Here is a 24,611-nt window from a genome sequence, read left to right as displayed (position 1 = left end):
AAACAAGATAGCAATGTCTGCACATAGATAAGGCTCGGTATGCCATTCCACTTCGTTGGTAGGAAATTTACTGTATATGTATACTGAGCAGAGAATGGTTACAAGTGGTGTGCTGAGATCATTTCTGTTCTTTTTAATATGTTTCTAGGTGACATAGAAGAAGGTTTGATAGGTTGCCAATGACAAAAAAGTGTGCAATATGGTTGATGTTCCTGGAGTTGTCTGTAATATTATTTAGCTTTTACTAGATACGTACGTGGTCAAAACGATGGAAACTGCATGAGCTCAATGGAGTTGTATTGAGGTCTAGTGTGACCTCATCTGGAATACTGTATCCAATTCTGAAGACCTCACCTAGAAAAAGATATTGATAAAATAGTAAAAAGATTCAAAAAAAGGTCTTATGTATAAAACTTATTAAGAAAGTCCCTGACCAATCAGTAGAATGAGAGGAGAGAGGACCAATTTAAATTATGGTTCACATTTCTACCTAGCACTTTATTTATTTATTTATTTATTATTTTATTTGTAATTTGATCAAGCAGGTATTGATAGAAGCCATTTCTTTTTTTTTTTTTACAGAGAGGCCTGAAAGAGATCACAAAGGGGATAGTTCATTGAAGCACTCCGTTCCCGCTATACCTCCAAAGAAGCCCCGGCCACCCAAGACTAGTACTTCTAGTAAATCTGGCACACTCCCTCCTCGGCGGCCAGAGAGACCAGCAGGACCTGTAACACATGCACGGTAGGTTCCAAAGTTGTATCCGACCAGTATGTTTTCTTATCTGGTCCCAAAAATTGCAACATATTTTTCCAAAATGAGAAAAAGGGCAATAGACATCCCTCTTAACCAAAACAGAATACACATTGACAAGTTTAGGGTAGGTGCACACACACTTTATCACAGCGGATTTTATGCTGTGGATCCACAGCAGATCTGCAGCAGATTTGATCTAGGTAACTGAAAACAGCATCAAATCTGCACCATCAAATCTGCTGCGGATCCTGAACGTGTCAACGCACCCTTAGGCTATGTTCAGATGCTGTAAGAGACCGACCGAATGGCCGGTCTCAGAAAAGATCATCCCTGCCGGCACTGCAGTACTGACCGGATGATCTTTAGCTCCGTTAAGTTCTGATGCGGGAGTGTGAACTGACAGAGTTTTCTGCGGCCACTATTCATTGAACAGTGGCTGCAGAAAACTGACTTGTCAGTTTCTCACCGCGCCGCTAGGGATCCCGGCCGGAGTGTACAATTGATATAAATGAGTGTATCTAGTTCATAAACAGTTGTCAAATTACAGTTAGAGGGCATCTCCACCTAAGAGAAGGAAGATTTTTTTATATATTTTTTGTGCTTTTCCTCATTTGGCATATGGTGACATGAACTATAAACACCTCCTTGTGTATGCAACGCGGATATCCAGTAGGAAATAATATTATATGATCTTAGTCACTCCAGTGTAATGAGGAGTTAATTACAGAAGTGTTACTGTGCACACTGGAGTAAAAGTGTAACCCAAGTCCAGTGATAGTTAAGGCTTAGGTGACATAGAGGTGACATCTCTGGCAGCTCCGCAATCTGAGCATGATATACTAATAGGAGTTATATTTATCATCATGTGCTTGCTCAGCGTAGGACACTCAAGCTGTTAATAAGTATGCTTCAGATTGGAACATACAGGAAGAAGTCCTTTCTCTCATCAAAGTCAAAGTGACTATCTATCTATATATGCGTGTGTGTGTTCTATAACGTGTGTGTGTGGACTATACATGCCTAAGATGCTGTTCCACTATGTCAGTAGAGGTTTTCTATGGGGATTCACTACTGCTCTGTAGAGTACCTGACATAGACAAAGGTGGCAGCAGAGAGCACTGTGTCAGACTGGAAAACACCACTTCTGGCAGAACATAAGTGATAAGTGCTTACAAATTTATATAATTTTGTGATACAAGTTTAAAAAAACAAACAAACATTTTCTTCCCCGGAGTACTCCTTTAAGATAAATTTGGCATGTATGTCTGAAGCTTTACTGGCATACACACTAAACATATATTAACAACATGATTTGAACACGTTTGTTTGTAGACAAGTAGTCCTCTTCCATCATGTATAAGTCTGCCATTTGCCTTCATGTAATATGTTTTTGATCTTGTATTGTTTTTGTTTGTTACGCCCTATCTCTTGTATAGTGCTCTGGAATTAAGGGCGCTCTATAAATAAATAATAATAAAATGGAAATTCATAAGGGCACTCGCCATAAAAACTTGAACTTTATTGTAGCAAAATCATTAGAAACTCCATTCAGAGTGTAGCAGGCAGTGGGGACGCCAGGTACTCAAGGCAGCGTGACAGCTGTTTTGCACATGTCTGGTCTGGAGATGTACGCTGATGTGTGTGAAACAGCTGTCACGCTGCCTTGAGTACCTGGCGTCCCCACTGCCTGCTACACTCTGAATGGAGTGTGTAAAGATTTTGCTACAATAAAGTTCAAGTTTTCATGGTGAGTGCCCTTTTTCTACCGTACAAAGATATGTTTCATATCTATCCCATAAGTGAGGACCACATACACATTTTTGTGCAATACTCTCCCCGAGTTTAAACATGGACTATTTTTATAGAGTTTTGGACAGTGATGCCGATCGCTTTTTCTATTTATAAATTAATATGTTTACTTGTAGAGTTTCTTGGAATGATTTAGCATTTTCCTTTTAGGATTCTGTATACCTGCTGCGTCTTCACAATTGCAACCGCCTTTCAGCTCAGTAGCATCTAGTGCATGTGTGTAAGCTCTTTCATATACAGTGTATACATATCTTAAGGTGCTGTTCTTGGTGTACTACTGTATGATGATGTAGCTTGAAACCTATTCAAGATTTCTATTAGAGGATTACAGAAGCAATTCCCTAATTTAAGGTGGACCTGCAGGTCACGATGGTTTGTATCCGATTACAGAAGCAATTGCCTAATTTAAGGTGGACCTGCAGGTCACAATGGTTTGTATCTTCATTACACTGAGAGATGAAAAGTTTCTGGAGATGGAAAGCTGTGCTCTACAGGCCCAGATATTAGAACCTAAAACTCCTACATCTTGCCAGTTTGTAGCTAGAATGCAGCTTATTTTATAAGAAGATTTTAAAGAACTGAAATGTTATTTAGGCAGTACTCCATTACAACCTTAAGAGTGGCTCCAAAGCTGAGCTTTACTTTAAGATTATAAAAAGAAGATAAACTCCAAATCCTGCATTCAGCTTGTTGACTTAGTGAGATGTTGTATTACCACATTTGGAGATGCATGAGACGTGTGGATGTGCTTATACTGTGTTCTCAATTCTGTTTGTCTATAGGAGCGACAGTCCGAAGGCAGAGGTGGGGATCAGTACGGTGTCCAGCACTCCTGACAGAGACTCGTCCGATAAAAGCAATGACATTGGTAAGTCCTGGATGTATTACTGCCGGGTTATAAATATCCTCAGAGTCCCTGCTCAGTCATACACACTGACAGATTCATGCGCCTCCTAAATGCCAGCCTACTCCATTACTTAGAATAAACCCCTGTAGCACATGGAGTCTGTTATACTAAGTAGTACGCTAGTAAAGACAAAACACACTACTAACCAAAACACAACACATTCCTACAATAACTACAGACTTCTACGACAGTGCCATCATATACAGCGGGATAAACCTCTGAGAAATGGAGCGGGATCCCTATACATGACCAGGATTAGACAGGATAGTGCATCTTTATAAATATTATAAAAAGTGGTAAACGTGGATGTTGGTGTCAGTACAATGCTTACTTCTTTTTATCACTGTATGTTATAATAATGTTTAATAACATATTCCGCAGCACTTTGCAATTCTTAGGTTACATACGTAGAAAAAAAAAATTGACATTACAGAGATAGACTATTACCCATCAAGTCAAACATGAGAAGTGAGGACCCTGCTTACAATCTGTAAGGAAAGGGTATGTGTGTGGTCATCTGTGGGCACTAGAGATGAGCGAACCGGGTTTGGGTTTGTGTCAGTATTTGATTAGTGGTGGCTGCTGAACTTGGATAAAGCTCTAAGGTTGTCTGGAAAACATGGATACAGCCAATGACTATATCCAGGTTTTCCACATAGCCTTAGGGCTTTATCCAACTTCAGCAGCCACTGCTAATCAAATGCCGAAAGTTAGGGTTCAGATGGACTCAAGCATGCTCTAGGTTCGCTCATCTCTAGTGGGCACATATCTTAATAGATCATAGAATTGAGTAAGCAGGAAAATACCATTACAAGATGGGGTGTATCAGGAGGCAATAACAACTGGATGGAGACATTATTGCTTATATTTGTGAAAATTTCATTTCAGTAATGTGAATTAGTGTTTGATGGAGAAGTCCCATGGAGCTTAAAAATGACAGGCAGGTGTTGGAAAATAATAAAGAAGGTATACTTACCTGTTGCAGTGCCCCCTTAGTGACGCTCTTGCCTCTCTCTGACAGGCGAATGATATAATTTTTGTCCAGCATTCCGATATGTCACATACCTGACTGCGGCTTCTGAAACGTTACAGCCCCTCTAATGGATTCCCTGTTCAGCCAGTCACTGACTGCAGTGGTGTTTCGCCCCAGTCACTGATTGGCTGATCGGGCAATCCATCCATCAGCAGGAGGCCAGTGGTTGTCAGAAATCGGAAAGGGGTCACAGGGATATGTTCCCCCACCCCCGTCTGAATGTGATTTTTAAGTTTTGTGGGACGACTTGTTTAATCCCAACTTCAATTACCAAATAGCCCAGATTCACATGTGTGCAGCGCTAGTTGCTATCCAATGGCATTGTGCCAGATCAAAAAAAACATACATGCAATGTTCTTTAATCTGTTATGGTTCATAAAACAAATCACGGACACATATGTTTTTTGTAAATGCTTCCTATTACAGAACACATACCAATCCAGTGTACATATCCTTTAGCAACACATGTGCTGTTAACCCATCAGTCCATCATAATGTGCACAGTAGCATCCAATGAAGTCCAAATGTATGCAGAGGCGTAACAAGGAAGCCCGAGCATGGAGCTTGGCTTGTGTGGCAATTGAGAAGGAGTCCCACCCTTTTCGTAAGCAACCATGCTGGAGGGCATACCCAATTGTCTATGGGTCTGACATTTATCAAGACCGGCATACTAGTACACCGATGTTAAATAAAACCCTGCAAGATTTACAAAGAGGTGCATGCCTCCTCCTAAATCCAGTGGAACCTGCGGCTGCCGTAGGGCTTGCACAGAAATCATGCTCCTCCCCCGCCTCCTCTCCACCTGGCCGCAACCAACCTCCTCCTCCAATATTACTTTACTAAAAGTGTAGTACATACTTGGAACAATCTTCCAGCAAATGTGGTTGGTAAATCCACAGCAAGTGAATTAAAACATACCTGGGATAAACATATATATACCCTAAGATAATAATAATGAATCTTACCTTCATCTGCACATCTGCAGCACTGTTTTAGTGAGAGTCACCATTTTATTAATATTTTAATTAAATGGTTAGTTGCACTGTGGGAGGATTTCATTAGAACTACGCTAAGGATGAAGGTAAGAAAACCATCCTCAGCGTTCCCAGACCAAGGGAAACAGGTTAGATTCATCTATCCTGCTGTTAGTTTCCCTCTAAGGCTGGGTTCACACTACGTATATTTCAGTCAGTATTATGGTCCTCATATTGCAACCAAAACCAGGAGTGGATTAAAAACACAGAAAGGATCTGTTCACACAATGTTGAAATTGAGTGGATGGCCGCCATATAACAGTAAATAACGGCCATTATTTCAATATAACAGCCGTTGTTTTAAAATAACAGCAAATATTTGCCATTAAATGACGACCATCCACTCAATTTCAACATTGTGTGGACAGATCCTTTCTGTGTTTTCAATCCACTCCTGGTTTTGGTTGCAATATGAGGACCACAATACTGACTGAAATATACGTAGTGTGAACCCAGCCTAAGACTGTAAAGTCCCATTCACCATTGGACATCCTGCAGGTTATAAAGAGCTTCCCTTAGGCTTTCACTTCACCCAATGTATTGTAGTTGGCGGAATCAATGGCAAAGTTTGAACCCAGTCTGTGGACTGTTTTTTTTTCCAGCAAGTTTTTTTTTTTTAGAAATCAATAGTCCAGGCGATTTTAAGAAACTTTGTAATTGGGTTTATTAGCCAAATCTGCCATTATCTGCATTTAAAAAGCCTTTTCCCAGGTCCTTCCCTCCCTTCCTCTTTTCCATCCACTGCAAAAAATCAGGAAATTGTGACTTGTTGCATCAGACGTACTCAGTCTTTTCTAGGGAGAGGGGAGGGGGCAGGAGGGAGGAAGGAGTTAGCCGACAGCAGAAAGCAGATAACAGAGGATTACAGGCACAGAGCTGGGTGACAGCTGTAATCAGAGCTCAGAGAGGTCAGTGGTGAATGTCAGAAGAGATAACGGGTGATGTATTTGTAGATTAACTCTTTGTTGTCCTGTTTTGGTCTTTTATTTAGCTCTCTCCATAGGAGAACAATGAAGACGGGGGAGAGCTTCAAACTGATTTTTTATGATAAAAATGCATTTTTCGGCTAATAAACCTAATTACAAATAATGCATATGAATGTAGAAAACAGTTCAGGTCCATCTAGTTTCAGGTATCTATGATAGGAAGTTGCATGGATTTTTATCTGTTGATTGTTGATCTTTTTTATAATACATGTTGCATAGATAAAAAAAAAAACACTCCAAACCCTTTCTGAATGCTGACTTAGTATGTGTAGTATCTGCCATTACTACTACTTGGAGTGGGACATTCCATAGTTTTACTACTGGAACCATAAAGAACCTATTCCCCGATTTGTCCTTTGTACAGTTTTTTTGGTATGAATGAAATGTGTCTGTTCTGTTTGTTTCTCATATATTCATTATTATTATTTTTCATAAATGTGAATAGGTTCACCTCTGCTGTATATTTTCCTAAGCAGAACAAGCCCAATTTTCTAGTCTTGTGTTACTGGAAAAATTTCCCACCCCATTTCATACTCTATTCACCCCCCCTATGGACACCCCAGAATCTTTTTTGCTTTTACAATGGCTGCTTGACATTGAGCACTGCTGCTTAGCTTTCTGTAACCAGAATATCCAGGTCTACCTCTTGTTCAGTTATCTGCAGTTTTATTTAGTTTATTGTATGTGCAATAATTCTGTAACTGTGATCTATGTTAGCTACTTTACAATGACTAAAACGCACATGCCATGTTCATGCCCATGGTGCCAGCTTGTTTTGTGCTTTCTGTAATATTTTACAATCAAGTATCCTACAATGTTTTGCGCTGTTTTTTTTACCGTCCTTCAAGTCTCCTTAACAGGGTGAATTTCAGAGGTTAAGAGCACCCCAATCAGGGCCGTTTCTAGGGCCGTGTGAGCCTTGCCACCGCACGGGGCGCCCACAGCCCTGCGGCACCCGACAGTACCCGGCCCGCAGCCCCAGCATCCTTAAGACTGGCCCGGGGATCTGGAATCGAAGTTCCAGATCCCCTGGCCAGAGCGACCTTTAGCTGTGCATACAGCACGCACAGCCAAAGGAAACAGCAGCCGGGGCAGAGACCCAAAGGCTTCCTGTGCAGGCGGCCTCTGTATGACAGCTGGCTGCCTGCACCGGAAGCCAGAAGAGGACGGAGAGACCAGAAGAGGAGCTGGAGGCTGCAGGGTGAGAGGTGAGTATCTGATGGGGGCCAAGAGGAGGGGGTGGGGGGAAGCCTGCACAGAGGGAGCCCCAGATATGTCCCGATAAGCACCCCCCCCAGCGATATTCCCCGCCCCCGGCGCCAATGTTCACAGTTTACCCAGCTCTCCCAGCATCCTGTATGTCAGTGTAATGGAGGTCATCCAGCTTTCCCAGCATCCTGTATGTCAGTGTAATGGAGGTCATCCAGCTTTCCCAGCATCCTGTATGTCATTGTAATGGAGGTCATCCAGCTTTCTCAGCATCCTGTATGTCAGTGTGATGGAGGTTATCCAGCTTTCCCAGCATCCTGTATGTCAGTGTAATGGAGGTCATCCAGCTTTCCCGGAATCCTGTATGTCAGTGTAATGGAGGTCACCCAGCTCTCCCAGTATCCTGTATGTTAGTGTAATGGAGGTCATCCAGCTTTCCCAGCATCCTGTATGTCAATGTAATGGAGGTCACCCAGCTTTCCCAGCATCCTGTATGTCAATGTAATGAAGGTCACCCAGCTTTCCCAGCATCCTGTATGTCAGTGTAATGGAGGTCACACCATGCAGACTTTACTGCACCAAACAGCAGAATTACCACAGTTTGGGACCTTATAGGTGGAAAAAGGGGAAGGAAGTTTCTGGAAATGCGGATCCTGAGATGTTTGTCTGGCAGGTTCAGAAGAGATGAATTGTAGGTGCAAGAAATCATCATTGTGGGGCCAGATGGAGAGGAAAAGGAAAGTGACGTCACCTGTGAGTCACTGTATAATGATTTTGTATTGAGCAGAACATTATCTGTTAGGGGCTCTGCACCTTTCTATGCTGCAATACACACACTGCTTCTATCAAGATTCGCCCTGTTACCAAAATGACCTAGAAACTGCCCTGACCCCAATATCCCGTCACTGCTGGCTCCCATCCCTACACTTGTTGATAGTTTAGTTAGTAAAGGATAGGGTGAGAATCGTTCTAATATTTGTTCCAGTATCAGTAAACTCTAGAAGTTTCTGTGTGATCTGTCTTTTAATAAATCTGTCATTTCTTATATCATTGTGGAGGACTTGCAGGGCTGTAATTTGATAAGCTGACAGTAAACCATAATCCAGCATTTTAACCAGTTGATGTGCCCATAATGACATACTTAACATTCTGGCCACAGACATTGACACGCTTGTGCTGCATTTATGGCCTTGTAAGGATGAGATATATGGGATTGTATTTCACATGAAATATTTCCAGGAGGACGGCATTTTAGGAGTGCTCTTCGGGGTGACATCATTATTGAAGGAATGCCAGATATTACTTTGTAAGTGGAACATTTTCTCATATCGTAAATCATTTTGTTAAATCAAAGACGTATTAGTTATATCTGATCTGTATTCATGGGATACAGCAGTAAATGACCAATTTGGAGGTGTATATTACCAGCTTCTGTCTCATAATATGTCATTGCTGGTTAATAGATTTCCAACATATTCTATTGGAAACATAACTAGTGTGGGTTACACAAAATATTGATGCATTGACATGGGAGGTGCTGGTAAAACAATGGCATATATGGACCTGGCTTCTAAAAGTTACATAGACACATATGGAACCAATCATACTCCCTGGCTACTGTCACTACTGTTCCTCATTGGTTTGTTTCTCTCTATATTGTCTCTGTCCATTAGAGGCCCTTTGTCAATAGTGCCATCACATTTTACAAATATGCGAAAAGAGTCAGTGGAGCCTCATTTAAGAGTCTCAAAGCACAGGACTAGACAGATATCCCTCTAGGTAAGGACCTAGCCGAGTAGTGATTCTCCAGACAGCTGTTTTGGGGTTAGCTACCATATGGTTAGTATACCTTACCTATACATATTATATAATTCCTAACAGGATCAATGCCTAGTAAAATGATCACCGATCTCAGGGAGACCAGCTATTTTATAGAGCAGGAGACAACAGATTTTACTGAAAGACGGAGATTTCCATACTGCACTATTCTCTTCATCAAAACAGCAAACAACATGCAAAATCTGATGGACCCATGGTTTCCATTTCAGCAATGGCATGACAGCAGTGTGAACAGTATTAGTATTGTGGCATTGAGAGCTGCTTCTCAGTCGGCCTTTGGTAAAGGTTGTGTTACTTCTTAATGGGCTTTGTTCCCTTTCATTTTCTCAACGTTTTCCTATCTGTTCCACCTGGGCATTGTTCCCATTCATCCAGCATTGAGCATATTTGCCATCCGGTCTGTGGGCACTAAATCATATAATTCTACATGCAGGGATTTTTGATCCAGCCATCCTATTTCAGCCTATGGGACAACGGATGGGGCGTCAGATGCAAAACATCCATCCCTATCCAGGACTGTGCTGGATCACCAAATATACGTGAACCTAGACTTATTTTTCATCCTTAATGGGACTTTGTTAAGGAACTATATTATAATTATATACCCTGTTTCCCCGAAAATAAGACAGTATAACATTTTTGCTCCCAAAGATGCGCTATGTCTTATTTTTCCATGAAGAAGAATTAACACTTATTGTTGAATAAAAAGAAATAAACATTTATTATATACTGTAGTGTACCCCCCTCCCCTTAGCAGCATAGCGGCAGGGGTCTTACTTTCAGGGGATGCCTTATTTTAAGCTATCCAGTATATCCTCCACTACGCCTTATTTTTGGAGGATGTCTTATTTTCGGGGAAACAGAAGTATATCATGTATAGTTAAGAATGTGGGGAATAATCCAGCTGATCTCTGTTCCTATAGTGGTAGGGCAATGTGTGTGCTCTGCAATGTTCAGTTACAGACACTTTGCTAGGGAGGCAAGGTCTCTGGCAAACAAATCATGGAAGATTTAGCATGTGTCACTTCTCCAATGTCATCTGCTCAAGTCACTCAGTGAAGTAACAGCTACTTTGTTACTCTGGAGCTACGGGCAGCAAGACCAAATCTTTTTTCCTTGTCCGCTAGGTAAGACTTTATTGCATTGCTGCGACAGGATCTACTGTTAAATCTTTCTATGATTGCTATAACGTAGCGTATGTGAGCTTTGCTGCTAATCTAAATGACACCAGCCCGGTAATACTAGTATTGTGGCACAGAGAGCTGCACCCCAGTCTGCCTTTGGTAAAGGTCGTCATTTCCTCAGATGAGCTGTGAATGAACACTATGGAGTGGACGGAAAAGCTGGTGTCTATAGTGAGAAATGACATAGGAAATTATTTATGTGTGAAAATAACAAGATGAGTGATGAGGTCCCTAAGGATGGAGGGAGGGAAACAGTAGGGGGTAGTAGTACCTTGGTGTCTACATAGAAATGCTGGTGACATATTTTATGGAATATTCTATAATATACAGTTACAAGGTTACAGTTTATATTACAAGTATATTGCAGCATTTTTGCATTAAACAATAAACACTATGTGAATTCTTATGGGATCAGAAGTGAAAGGAAGGTATTTCTAGATTAGATATCAGATATAGACCCTGTAATTTAGTGTGAATGACTTGTAATACATGTAGTAGAATGTCCCCAAAAGAAGTGTGACTGTGCTGAAATCCATGAGTGCCACCCATCCTTGACCCCTTGGATATCTCCACCTCTTTCCTTTCATCTATTAGATGGCTAGGCGATAATTTTTCCATGTGTGTATGCAGGCAACCATCAAACGACTAACGAAAATTTGTCCGTGTGTCTTTGATAGCATCTTTTGAGCTGACCATAAAATCATTGTTAGTTCTTCGCAAATTGTTCACAATTATTTCGGTGTATGCACACATTGTCTGGTCGTTATTACGATCGTTCGTATACAAAAGATCATAACTAACAACTACGGTTCCAGGTGTATTCTGGTGAATGCAAAAGGCCACTTTTACGAACAACCTGAATTCAATTGTTTATGGTTAATTGGAGATTGCGAACAACCTGAATCAGAGATATCATTAATCGTAGAAAACGAAAAATCGCTTCATCTAATGGGACCCCTGTACTTTATTGTCTTGTCTGTTGAATTTGGGAATAAAGTATTCCGGGAGTACAAAGGACAATAATAGGAAATAATACAGTATGTCGTTACAATCCCAACACTATTAGGGCATCAGGAGGTACGCCATGATCTTAGCAGCTTAAAGTGACAGTACATTGTAACATTGACCTGTTTGTGTAGAAGATTGGACATGAATAACAAGATCTCACCTTGGTAAAAATAAATAAATAAATAACTATGGGGGAGGTACTAGCCATGGCATATCCATTTGAGATATCTTGGCTATATTTTATTGATTACATTTCATTCAGTCTCGTAATGTATTTGTTTAGATGGCAGATTAAGAACAATAACGTCCTATGGTTAAACCCTTCTCTTTCAGTTAGATGAAGTGAATTGTTATCTATAATCAGACATAACAGGCTGGGGCAAGGTTGATTGGTGTATGTTTTGAAGTGCCCCCTTTGTATAGGCCTCATCAGGACACCTACATTTCATTCCTTTTTTTTTTTGTAGAATCCCTGTTAGCCTGAGAAAAGAGCAGCTACTGAACAGCAGGGGCCACCCTGGTGATCTGACTTAAAGGGGTATTCTTGCACCGTAGAACAAAAATAATACAGTGTTATATGATCAGACAAGTATAGAAAAAGTTTTCAGCTCACCCTTGCTCAGCTATGCTTTTTCTTGTGTAGTTCTCCTGTTTGGAGCACCTGGAACAATAGAGCGGGCTGTGCTCCATGTTAAATGCATTCAAAAGTTTAGAATCCACAGCTCCTTAAAAATTGTAAACATTATTTCAGGTACATTTAAAAACTTCACACAGTTAAAAAAAAAAAGCGCCGACGCGTTGCAGAGGCTCCCCTCCTTCATTATGCAACGCGTCTGAGCTTTTTTAACTGTGTGAAGTTTTTAAATGTACCTGAAATGAAGTCTACAATTTTTAAGGAGCTGTGGATTCCAAACTTTTATATGATCAGAGGTCGCGTGACCCAACTGCAGTAATGAAATGTATGAATGCAGCAGAGCTGGGACAAAACAGATGACACTGCGGAAATAGTGGTGGTGAGTGTGCATTATATGGGAAATAAAAACAAATTCAGGAGTCCTATAGAAAGGAAGCGGTGGGTCATGTTTTAGAATAGATCGAATAGAAATGTTCAGCACAGGGCAGTCAGACTGCATGCACGCTCTAATGCAAAGAGATTTTGTTTTATCCGGTGTCATTATTTATCATTTTACTTCTTTGTAAAGCTGCTTCTCCGCTGTCATGTATTATTCATGTGGGAGACAAAAGGCACCGTGAGTTGATGCAGTTGTGTAAATGAACATTGATGCTAGTCTTTGGGGATATGTACTGAAGCTGATGTATTCTCTCCTCTGGATCCAGCTGTGAAAATGTAGCGTCTGACTTGCAGATCCATATTTTAATTGTTAAATCCCAAAACATTGGTCTTTTAGATACAAGGCTTGGCATATTCTATGATACACAGAGCTTTATCATCAACACTTCATCTTATTAATGAACAAAGCTTGCACTTTATTACACTCAATCTTTCATCTTTGTTAGTGATGTAACTATTGCAGAGCAGGATAATAGAATTGATGGGGATGTTCATACTTTGCGCTTACTTTTACTTTACAATAAAGTTGCCTAATGTAGAACTATCAGTAACTACATATGAGTGGGAGTTTTAATCAGACCGTAACGTCGCGATCAGTCTTCTTTATACCATAGTGTTCCCTATGGGGCCTATTATTCCAATACATTGTAACTGAGCTGAATAAAGATCATGGCGAACCTCAAAACAGAGAGGCATACCAAACAAACAGTTCATGCTCCTAGCTTTTCTCTATAAAGGCTGGGTTATTTCATATATTATAAAGAGAGATGATCTGAGTATGGTAAAATTGCTAAATAAGTTCCCTCAATTACCTATTTTATCAAGCACTGAATGGAATATAGAATTATTTTCCAGAACCATAGATAAGTGAAACTCACATAATCCATAAAAAGAGAATATATAATGTATGTTAATATTACAAGCCTACATCAACACTGTATAAAGTGTCCCTGTTAATAGACTGAGCTTTTCCCGCCTCGTTTGAAGGATTGTGGGGGTCTAAACACCCAGACTCCAATTGATCAAAGCTTTTAACATGTCTCTGTGATATGTCTTAAGTTTTAGTTTTTTTTATCCAACAATTTAATGTTAGTCCCTGTCGACAGAATAGCGGATAAATAGTGGATGGTTGGGGGTTTCATTGATTGCAGCAAGTTTCATTGCGTACTCATTATTATTATTATTTATTTATTTATTTATTTATAAAGTGCCCTTAATTCCAGAGCTTATAGGGGGACATTTGTACTGTTACTGGTAGGCCAGCTTAAATAGGCTTAGGCCAGCTTTTTCCTGGGCGGTCTTACTAAGAGGCGCACACCTCTTAGTAAGCTAACCCTGCGCAACAAGCCCACACCTGTTCAAGAGCAGCTGTAGATTTGTATCATGATAACATGTGTCAGTACAGCAGTACAAATATTTAAACAGTTTAGGAGGTCCCGGCATCATAGTGAATCATGAAGCCAGGCATTTTGAGGTCCGGTCCGCAGTATTCAGTCCATGCTCAGACCATATATTACAGATGTGTGAATGGCCCCTTATGTAACTTATTCGTTTCAGTGAAGCTGAGCTGCAGTACCAGACACGGCCAATAGACTGGTGTGGCACTGTTTTTTATAAGAAAGCCGCCATTCTCTTTCTAATCCTGTACAACCCCTGAAGTAGAAATCCTCCATTACATACCCTGAAATCTGGGCAACCAGCATTTTATGGGGGAAATAAAGCATTTTAGCATCTTGCTCTGAAAAGGTAACATTAAAGTGTAACTGTCATATTTATTTATTTTTTGCAGAAATCAGTAGTGTATATGATTTTAAGAAACTCTACAATAGGTTTTATTGTGCAAAAAAAGCCTCTTTCTGTACTCAAAAAGCAATTTCCCAGCCTCCTTCCCTCTTATCTGTGCATTATCAGGGAAATGTGTCTTCATTACAGAGAAGCCAGTGAAGACGGGCTCTGCTCTCTCCATTATATCCCTATGAAGGGGGGAGGGGCCGAGGGAGATGAGTGAGCAGGAAGAAAAAACATGAAGGTCAGCTGTTTGTAGACTGTCTGGGCACTTAAAATGCTGGATTCAGAGGTCAGAAATGTCAGTGCTTATCTAGGAATTTGCTGAGAGAAGATTGCAGGGTGTTGTGCTGTGCAGGACTGCTCCGTGCTCACTCACTCCTCTCAGCCCCTCCCCTCTCTATAGACACATAATCCTGCTTCTTCTGAAGTCAGGGGGGAGCTAGAAAAACAGCTTTTTCAGTACAGAAGGAAACTCTTTTGGTAAATAAAACCTATTACAGAGTTTCTTAAAATCGCTTGTACTATTGATATTTATTGTTTCCAGACCAATGACCCTAAAATGACAGTTACAGACACTTAAATTTTGCCTTACAAAGTCTCTATAAGTAGTCAGGGCAGTGCACCTCTTATTCCAGGATGACACAAGCATAGTATCTATGTCTGGGCTGCTGTAACATACAAGATCCTGCAGCATCATTTGTTTCTCAGTTTTGTCTGTATTGTGCCATCATTTCTACCATTATAAGTGATGCTTCTTTTTTCCCGTTCATTTTCCATCAAGCTTTCTTCACATTCATCTCTTTACTATGGGTAACTACTCTTCTTCACTTGACGAGGGTAAGGCTTTCTACCTCTTCCATGAGTGTCTATGCTGTAGATGTAGAGTGCATGTTTGCAGTGACAATCTCTCATCCCATTGTAAGCGCAGTTGTGCACTATATGGCTGGTAGCTTCCTACACTGTCATATAAGTGGAATGCACAAGAGCGCTTCTGGCACCTCATCAATATCATGCTGCCATCCTGATTTATTGTTGCCTAGAAGATGTCATTTGCATCAGAGTTGTGTTCATTTGTCAGATCTATGCTAGAAGAACACTCTTCCACACGGCACATTATGTAAACCAGCACGGCTGCGCTTATTTCACTGTCATTGCCGTTTTAATTAGATTTTTGACTACTAAGTACATTTGTGGCTTCACCAACAATTTTTTCAGACAAATCTATAAAAAGATATAAAAGATTTTTCCTGTTATGCTATTACTTTCAAGCTGATTTAATGGGGTTTCCTTTAGTAGCTGAAATAGGAGATCCCCTTTGTAATCTTTCCATGAATGTGACCATTTCCCCTATCTGATTCACAGTGTCATGACATGCACTACAAGCATCACACATATTCCATATGTATCACAGACATATATACAGATATACACCAAAATCATACAAAACTGTGAATATATGTCCTCGTTTCCAGTCAGAGCGGCGGGGCTTACATAAGTTTATATAACACCTTCCAGGGTGTTCCTGGCCTAATAAGTGTGTGTACTTCATGCAGATGGCCCAGCTCTGGTCCTGCCTCACGAAATGGAGAGAATGAAAACTTACAATGCACCATGGAAGGGACTCATAGGCTCAATAGCAGCAGTGAGGGCACTAAAATCACTGTTTCACTTCTATGAAGGGTTAATCTTACAAAACAAGGTGCATTTTTATAGAGGGGAATACTTTCACTTTTTCTTAGAGTTAAAGAAAAACGTTATGTCTAATTCTTACTATTGGCCAATCATAGCCCAGCACATAGCCCTTACTGCTATGCCATGACATAGGGCTGGCGAAAGTGCACTGGATTGAACAGGCTGCCACTGTGCTGGGCTCATGGTTTACACAGTTCAGTACTGTAGATGACATCTTGTGGGAGAAAGGGGTTCTGATGCACTGGCTTTGCTAGATGCTTTGTGAGTGTAAAGGAGCAAACAGTATGCACCAACCTGCTGCTGGGATGGGAGGGGAAGTATTGATCTACTCTTCATGGACAGTGCATATCCTCTGAAGGAAGAAGAAAGCCTCAGCTTGCATGTACACAGCCCAGGCCTTCTCTCTCTCTCTCTCTCCTGGACATAGCACATGCAAAGCCTTACCCCTACTTCCCGTGTTCTGTCTTGCTATCCCTCTTACTAAAGATGCATTTCCTTTAGAAACTGCTACTTAACAAGTGACACTTAGGGGCCCAAACTTTTGAGCTGTTTTTCTGGGGGTAAGGAGTCCACCTTGGTTGGTAAATGAAGTAATTTACAAATATATGTGACAGATCACTTATACTATCAAAAGTAGGGACGTTATTTGAAGCAACAGTGACCAAGAGGTATCATTAAACAAAGCCATGATTTGACAAAAACTGTCAGTTGCATGTGTTTTTTTTTTTTAAAGGGGTTATCCAGGTTTAGAAAAACATGTCTGGCAGCAACTTTCTCTCTGTCCTCAATTTGGGTGTGTTATGGCTGCAGAGTTCTATTGAAGTAGAGGTGAGGTGTAATACCATACACAGCCTGAGGTAAAGAGTGGTGCTGTTTGTTTTTCTAATCTCACATTCACATTGCTGCACTAAAGGTTTTCCTCCAGTCTGTGTTCACTTTGCTGAAGCAGTGACATGCTGAGCCAGCCATACATGCACTAATGGATACAACACCCATATACCCATTAAGCTATTAAAAGCTGTGTGGTGGATCACCAGTTTGTCTGTGTTAAAGCCCCAAAACCCCCTAAATTGATGATTATACTGTAGCTTCATTACTATTGTCCATATCAGACATTAGTGCCCTGTTACTCTGTATATATAATTTTGCTGATATGATGGTATAATATCCACTTGCAGATGCAATTACACACACATATTACACCCGCAGCTTGATCCTAATCATATGCAGTTAGGTTTCTTCATCAGTGTATAGGGTAGACTGTAAACGATTGCTGCAGAATGCTAAATCATGCATAGTGAATATTTATAACAACAATTCATTAATACTTGGCTGGAGAATACAGCTGTGCTTCGCCAGTACAATACCACCTATTGCCTCAACAATACAAGTGCAAGGGAACAAAAGACATGGCGTTCCCATATTTATTTGGGATTCTGGAGATATGGCCTGCCCGAGTTCCTGTCTGTGATATATAAATATATATATATATATATATATAAATGTGTTTTATAAATGCAGTGTCATAGTTTGAGAGAAGTGGATTTAAAGGGGTTATCCAGGATTAGAAAAATAGCGCCATACAGTATGTGTACTCATGCTGTGTGTGGTATTACAACTGGACTTTATTCACTTTATTGGAGCTGAGCTGCAGTACTGGTGGATAAGAGTGGTGCTGTTTCTGAGGGAAAGCAGCTATGTTTCTTTAATCCTGGCTACCCCTTTAAGCCTAGACCAGTAAACCTAAGTTAAAATCAATATGCTACACAATAAATTTGTGTTACACATTATTCCTCTCTACTGAGCTGATAGTAGCCCCCAGCCATGATTAATAGGTAGATGGGTGACAACCTAGTAACTTTGTTTTAATATGAATGAGATAAGGCAATAGATAACTGATAATTGTTCTACTTTTCTTTCTTTTTCATATCTGCCAGCTCTATGTGGGTGTTTCTGTTCTTCCGTATTCAGTTCATTACAAGTATGGGGGGGGTGTAGGTTGAACTCCTTGTGCTAGCTATATAGCATTGGCATTTTGACACGTCTGTAATTATTAGTAAAAACACAATGAAAAGCGAGAACAGAAATGTGCATTTATTCCTACACATTAAACCAAGTGACATTGAAGTAGCTTGAAGCACATGTTTGACATTTTCTAATGGAGTGGAGTATTGTATCCATAGATATAGGAGAGCTAGAGTGAAGCATGTAGCATGACACGGTATATGGCTACAGTGTACATTGTCCATGTAGTCCCAGCACCTTATATATGAAATCACTGAAGGAAGGGGTGGGGAACATTTTCCTGCTCAAGGGCCATTTGAGCATTTAAAAAATTATTCGAGGGCCATACACTACATGGCTGTCGCACTTAATGTTATACTGTGCAAGGCAAAGTGGTGCCTGTAGTTAACCCTCTAGTGGTGCCTTTGGTAGCTGTAGTGACCCCTAAACCCCTCCCCCCCAAAGTGGTGACTGTAGTTAACCCCACTTCCCAAGTGGTGTAACCCCCTCCTGTCATACCCTGGTAGCTGTAGTTACCCCCTCCTGTCATGCCCCGGTAACTGTAGTTATCCCCTCCTGTCATGCCCCTGTAGCTGTAGTAACCCCTTTCTATGATGCCCTAATAGTTGTAGTTACCCCCTCCTGTCATACCCTGGTAGCTTTAGTTACCCCCTCCTGTCATGCCCTGGTAACTGTAGTTACCCCCTCCTGTTATGCCCTGGTAACTGTAGTAACCCCTTTCTATAATGCCCTGATAGCTGTAGTTACCCCCTCTTGGTATGCTCTGGTAGCTGTAGTAACCCCCTTCTATGATGCCCTGATAGCTGTAGTTACCACCTCCTGTCATGCCCTGATAGTTTTAGTTAACCCCCTCCTGTCATGCCCTGATAGCTGTAGTTACCCCCTCCTGTCATGCCCTGATAGCTGTAGTTACCCCCTCCTGTCATGCCCTGATAGCTGTAGTAACCCCTTTCTATGATGCCCTGATAGCTGTAGTTACCCCCTCCTGTCATGCCCTGATAGCTGTAGTAACCCCTTTCTATGATGCCCTGATAGCTGTAGTTACCCTCTCCTGTCATGCCCTGACAGCTGTAGTTACCCCCTCCTGTCATGCCCTGATAACTGTAGTTAACCTGCTCCTGTCATGCCCTGATAGCTGTAGTTACCCCCTCCTGTCATGCTCTGATAGCTGTAGTTACCCCCTCCTGTCATGCTCTGATAGCTGTAGTTACCCCGTCCTGTCATGCTCTGATAGCTGTAGTTACCCCGTCCTGTCATGCCCTGGTAGCTGTAGTTACCCCGTCCTGTCATGCCCTGATAGCTGTAGTTACCCCCTCCTGTCATGCCCTGATAGCTTTAGTTACCCCCTCCTGTCATGCCCTGCTAGCTGTAGTTACCCCCTCCTGTCATGCCCTGATAGCTGTAGTTACCCCGTCCTGTCATGCTCTGATAGCTGTAGTTACCCCGTCCTGTCATGCCCTGGTAGCTGTAGTTACCCCCTCCTGTCATGCCCTGATAGCTGTAGTTATCCCCTCCTGTCATGCCCTGGTAGCTGCTGATACCCCTTCCTGTCATGCCCTGGTAGCTGCTGATACCCCTTCCTGTCATGCCCTGGTAGTTGTAGTTACCACCTCCTGTGATGACCTGGTAGCTGATGTAACCCCCTCCTGTCATGCCCTGGTAGCTGTAGTTACCCCCTCCTGTGATGACCTGGTAGCTGTAGTTACCCCCTCCTGTCATGACCTGGTATTCAGTGCCAAATAACAATAAACATTCCACTCACCTTTCCTTGCTCCAGCGCTGGCCGGGTCCTCGGCCATCTCCTACAGTCCATGCCAGAGCAGCGCACGTCTTCTCCAGCAGGCGGCGAGCGATGATGTGATGTCATCACGTGTGGCTCACAGGAGAAGTTAGACGTACGCCACTAAGGCTGAGAGGAGCTGGCAGGCACAGCATCCTACTCTGTGTCAGGTAGCCACGGCACTCAGTTATAATGTGCATGACACTGCCGGACACAGAAGGATGCTGTGCGCAGGGTCCACAAGTCCGCGGGCATCAGGAGATCTCGGGGGCCGGAGTTTCCCCACCCCTGACTTAAGGCTATGTTCACACAACGCAAGTTCCGTGTGGAATCCCACGGAATTTACGTAGTGCTGCCTTCTGAGGGAATCCCGGCCGGAGTGTATACACATAGTATACACTCTGGCCGGGATCCCTAGCGGCGCCGTAGAAAACTGACACGTCCGTTTTCTGCAGCTGCTATTCATTGAATAGTGGCCGCAGAAAACCCTGTCAGTGCACACTATGGTGCAAGCGGCCATGGAGAGGTCATGGAACGGCCAGTCTCTTATGTAGTATGGATATATTGGAATTCATTTTTATGTTATTTTATGTTATATTATTATGTTATGGTGTTACTATTTTTATTATTATTTTATGTTATAATATTATAATAATAATTATGAAAATAAAATTATTACTATTATTATGTTGGCAAGGCTTGAAGATAATGGAATAGGGTAACATTGTACTGGGGCTTCCTGCATGAGGAGTTGCTCAGTCAGCCCTGTAACCTGTATCTGGGGTTGTAGTCAGGGGAAACCAGCGCACTGCTGTAAAGGGTGGATAAAACCACAAATCACAGCGGCCTCATTGTGACATGCTTGGGATTTAGAGGACACATTATTTTCATTTCTTAAAGACAACTTCACATTTTCGACTAGTTGTCTGTTTGTAAAAAATGTTTAGCCAAAGGATCTCTGTGGGTCTTGACCTAACTCTGACTGTGACTTCACTTCAGTGATGACGCCTGTGAACTGGCCACATGCTGTTTTATAAGGATTGTGTGCGATCACTTAACCATTTGGCAGTGTTGTATTTGACCTGTTGACCCTTCTGTGATTATAGCATGCTTTAATGGCCAGTGTGGGAAGCTTTTGGCTTAGTATTAGGGTACTAAGGGACTACAAGTAGTGTCTTAAAAGGGTTTTTTCAGCAACCCCATAAATAAATTAAAACCATATAGTCGCACTCACTGGACCCCCATTGATTGTTTGACACATTTCCCACTTGTCTATGCTGCTCCTGGTCCCAAGTTTGAAGTTTTACAAATGATCCCAGTCTTAAATCATGGCATCTGCCTGGGAAGCTACATCTCCCAGCATGCATTGCTTTTAGTATCTGTCCACCACTGTCTCAATCTGCTTCTACTTTGCACAGTAAACACAGTATCTATATAGATAGTTAGAGAAAGAGGTGAAATAACAGTGTCTTCTTTCCCCTCTACTACTCAAAAGGGGCTATTGGTTCCCTGCTATTGGCCAGGTGATCACTGTGTGATGTCAGTGGTGGGCGGGGTTACAGATGAGGTGTTACAGCTTCCCTGGCAACAGAAGAGACAGATCATGTGACCTCAGTATGGAGGGGGAGGACAGAGGAGTGGAGACAAAGTGGACCAAAAAGTGAGGATTTTCAGCAACTTCAAGGTATAAGTCAGGATGCGCTGCAGACAAATAGACCAATTAATGTAATAAAAGCCTATTACATGCAAGCTTAGAATATGGGTGGGGATTCTACAGCATTAAATCTTTCTTAACCGGCGTTCCCCTTTAAGGCTGGTGTCACACACAATGCTGTTTGGAGCCACAGCCATAATTCAAATTCAAAATTCTAATTAAAAAGAATGAAAAGGAATGGAAAATTGAAGGAAGGGCTCCAAACCTAAAATGCATTACAAACAATCTTGAAAATGCATGAAATGTCTGTTTTGTTTTTGAATAACTGTCTTTAAAGACATTACCGACAGATCTGTAATAGCACTCTAACCTTGCATGGGCTTATTTTTCCTTTTTTTTTTTTTTTTCTTTTTGGATTTACTCCTGTGAATGGCTGTGACTGTGCATCAAAGACCGTCACAAACAACTGCATGTGTTATTCCAGTTTTAGGCTATGTGCAAACATAGGGCGGAAGTTATCAAAATTATGACGGGCTTACTCATGCCCCTCTTATTAAATCTGTCGCAGGTTGGGGTTTTTATGTATGACAGGCGTACTGGTAGGCCAGTCTTGGTAAATTCCCCCATAGTATTTAAGTCCCCATTTTAGTCAGTATTTTTACCCCAGCCAGAGGTGGAATCAGCACACAGAAAACTATAATGCAAAGATTTACCCCTGTTCGGTGGTTTGGAACAACTCTTGCTATTGGTAAAACAACTGACTAAAATGACGGCCAATATACTGCGTGCACATTACAGTACAGCCACATGTAGCACTTACACTGTGGATTTTCCACACTGAATTTCCATATAGAAAATCTAGTGTAAACCATAGCAATATTGTGGATGAAATTGGAACAAATTTATATGCTGCATAAAAAACTGTTATATATTATATATACTATGTTTATGCTGTGGATTTATCACACGTTTTGCCCATCGACTTAACAATAAATCCACAATATTCTGCAACTGTGGAATTTGAAACACATTGCCATTTTCCAATTTTCATATTCAACAACAAATCCACACAAATATCTACATAATTTGATGCAAAGTATAATGCCGGGAGCTTTAAACCTATTTAAATCTTCCCGCTACTGTGGTGACACAGCTGCATAAATGTGTCTTGACAGTAACGGGAAGATTTGAATACGTTTGGAGTTTCTGGCGCCATAATCATACATGACACCAGCTTCACGCTTTGTAGAATCCATGATCTATGGAGCAGGCGCATGCCCTCTATATCTATTTACACACTCCTACCTTAAGGGCTGGTTCACACTGAGCGCAAACGGCGCAATTCTGCGGTGGAGGTCTCCTCCGTGGAATCCCGCCATGCTCAGTGTGCTGCTTTGAGCGAATGGGAGAGCGCGCACCTGTCCGCTCCCTCTCCTCTCCGCTCAAAGAATGAACATGTTCTTTCTTTGAGCGGAGAGCGGTGGCAGCGGACAGGCGCGCGCTCTCCTATTCGCTCAAAGCAGCACACTGAGCATGGCGGGATTCCACGGAGGAGAGCTCCACCGCAGAATTGCACCGTGTTTGCTCAGTGTGAACCGGCCCTAAGGCGTTGGCTTGAGAAAGGTTTAGGAGGACCGAAACGTTGCCCACCACTAAAGTTGTCTGTTTAGATTCTGTATTTTCTGGTCAGAACTAAAGAACAAAAGCCCATTTTCTTTTTAATAAACTTTCACTTTAACTGCAATGGTTTTCCTACATGTCAATTAAAGGTTGAGGAACCCATTTCCACGGAGCCACCTACCTTGGATGAGGTGGGCCGTTACAAATCTCCTATACTACCTGGTGCCCATTTATCAACTCCACATTTACTTGCAACAGTTGTGCCGCAGATCTGTGGCATGTGAACTTACCCTGTACACAGGAGCAGATATTTGGTATAGCATACGTTGATTTCTGGTGTCCAGTCCGCAAGAGGAAATGCCCTTTCATTATCCATTTTACTGTTTTTAAAAATAATGAAAACAGGTGCAGATTTTTCCAGAAAATAAGGTTTATGCAAAAAATGTTGACTCTTGCACGGAGCTAGCCTAATAACATCTACCTATGTGCTTATAGTTAGCAAACCTACTGCACTAACTCGGATTGAATTATAGGAATACTGCAAAACCTTCATTGTAGACAGAGTTCCTTACACTGCACTAAATAAGTCCATGAAATGAATGTCTGTTTAATGAAAGAATATAAATGTGCCTTCTGTGTTATCTTATTCTAATGTTCTTGTATAAATGAAGTAGACCAGTAATAGAAATGGAAAGAATAAATGTCAGTATATAACATAGGCCGTTTGAGGGTATCCAATTCCTGTCTCAGAAGAAGTGTCAGAATTATCTTCGCTATTCCGCTCAGTATGTGAATTAGATGCCTATTCATCTCGGTTTTGCCATATCTGTGTTTTATCTTTTAGATGTCGAAGGCTTTGATTCCCTTGTGTCAACTGGAGAGAAACTTAGTCATCCTACTGCCTCAAGACCTAAATCCAGCGGGAGACGTCCACCTTCTCAGTCTTTGACATCGGTAGGACTTGTGCCCGCGAGGCATGTTCAAAATTAAGAGATTCTCATGCAGGGAAGCTATAAGTAGATGGACATGACTGAAATATATATGAGCAAAGGCCCTTATACACCTTCAATAACTGACTGCCGATTGATTGGCAGGGCCAAGCGTTTCTGTGTCCTCTACGGGGAGGGGTGAGGTGCAGCAAGAGTGTTCTTTCTCACTGAACAGAGGTGTCGAACGGGATTTTCCGTCCCTATCACCACTAACATCATCTGCAG

At 41.6% G+C, this 24,611-nt stretch overlaps 1 protein-coding gene across 2 annotated transcripts in view; it reads left to right on the top strand.

Annotated features, from left to right (window-relative positions):
- SH3KBP1 (SH3 domain containing kinase binding protein 1) overlaps positions 1–24,611 on the top strand; it is a 249,651-nt gene that overhangs the window by 217,255 nt on the left and 7,785 nt on the right. For both annotated transcript variants that reach the window (XM_069946144.1, XM_069946145.1), the window contains 3 exons: positions 583–745; positions 3,349–3,434; positions 24,242–24,351. In XM_069946144.1, the coding sequence (XP_069802245.1) occupies positions 583–745; positions 3,349–3,434; positions 24,242–24,351 (359 nt within the window). The remainder of the gene's footprint in view (positions 1–582; positions 746–3,348; positions 3,435–24,241; positions 24,352–24,611) is intronic.

This window comes from Dendropsophus ebraccatus, chromosome 11 (assembly GCF_027789765.1).
Source record: "Dendropsophus ebraccatus isolate aDenEbr1 chromosome 11, aDenEbr1.pat, whole genome shotgun sequence".
In the NCBI taxonomy this organism is placed as follows: Eukaryota; Metazoa; Chordata; class Amphibia; order Anura; family Hylidae; genus Dendropsophus; species Dendropsophus ebraccatus.
The sequence above is the reverse complement of the archived record's forward strand: the minus strand, read 5'-3'. Positions and strand labels throughout refer to the sequence as shown.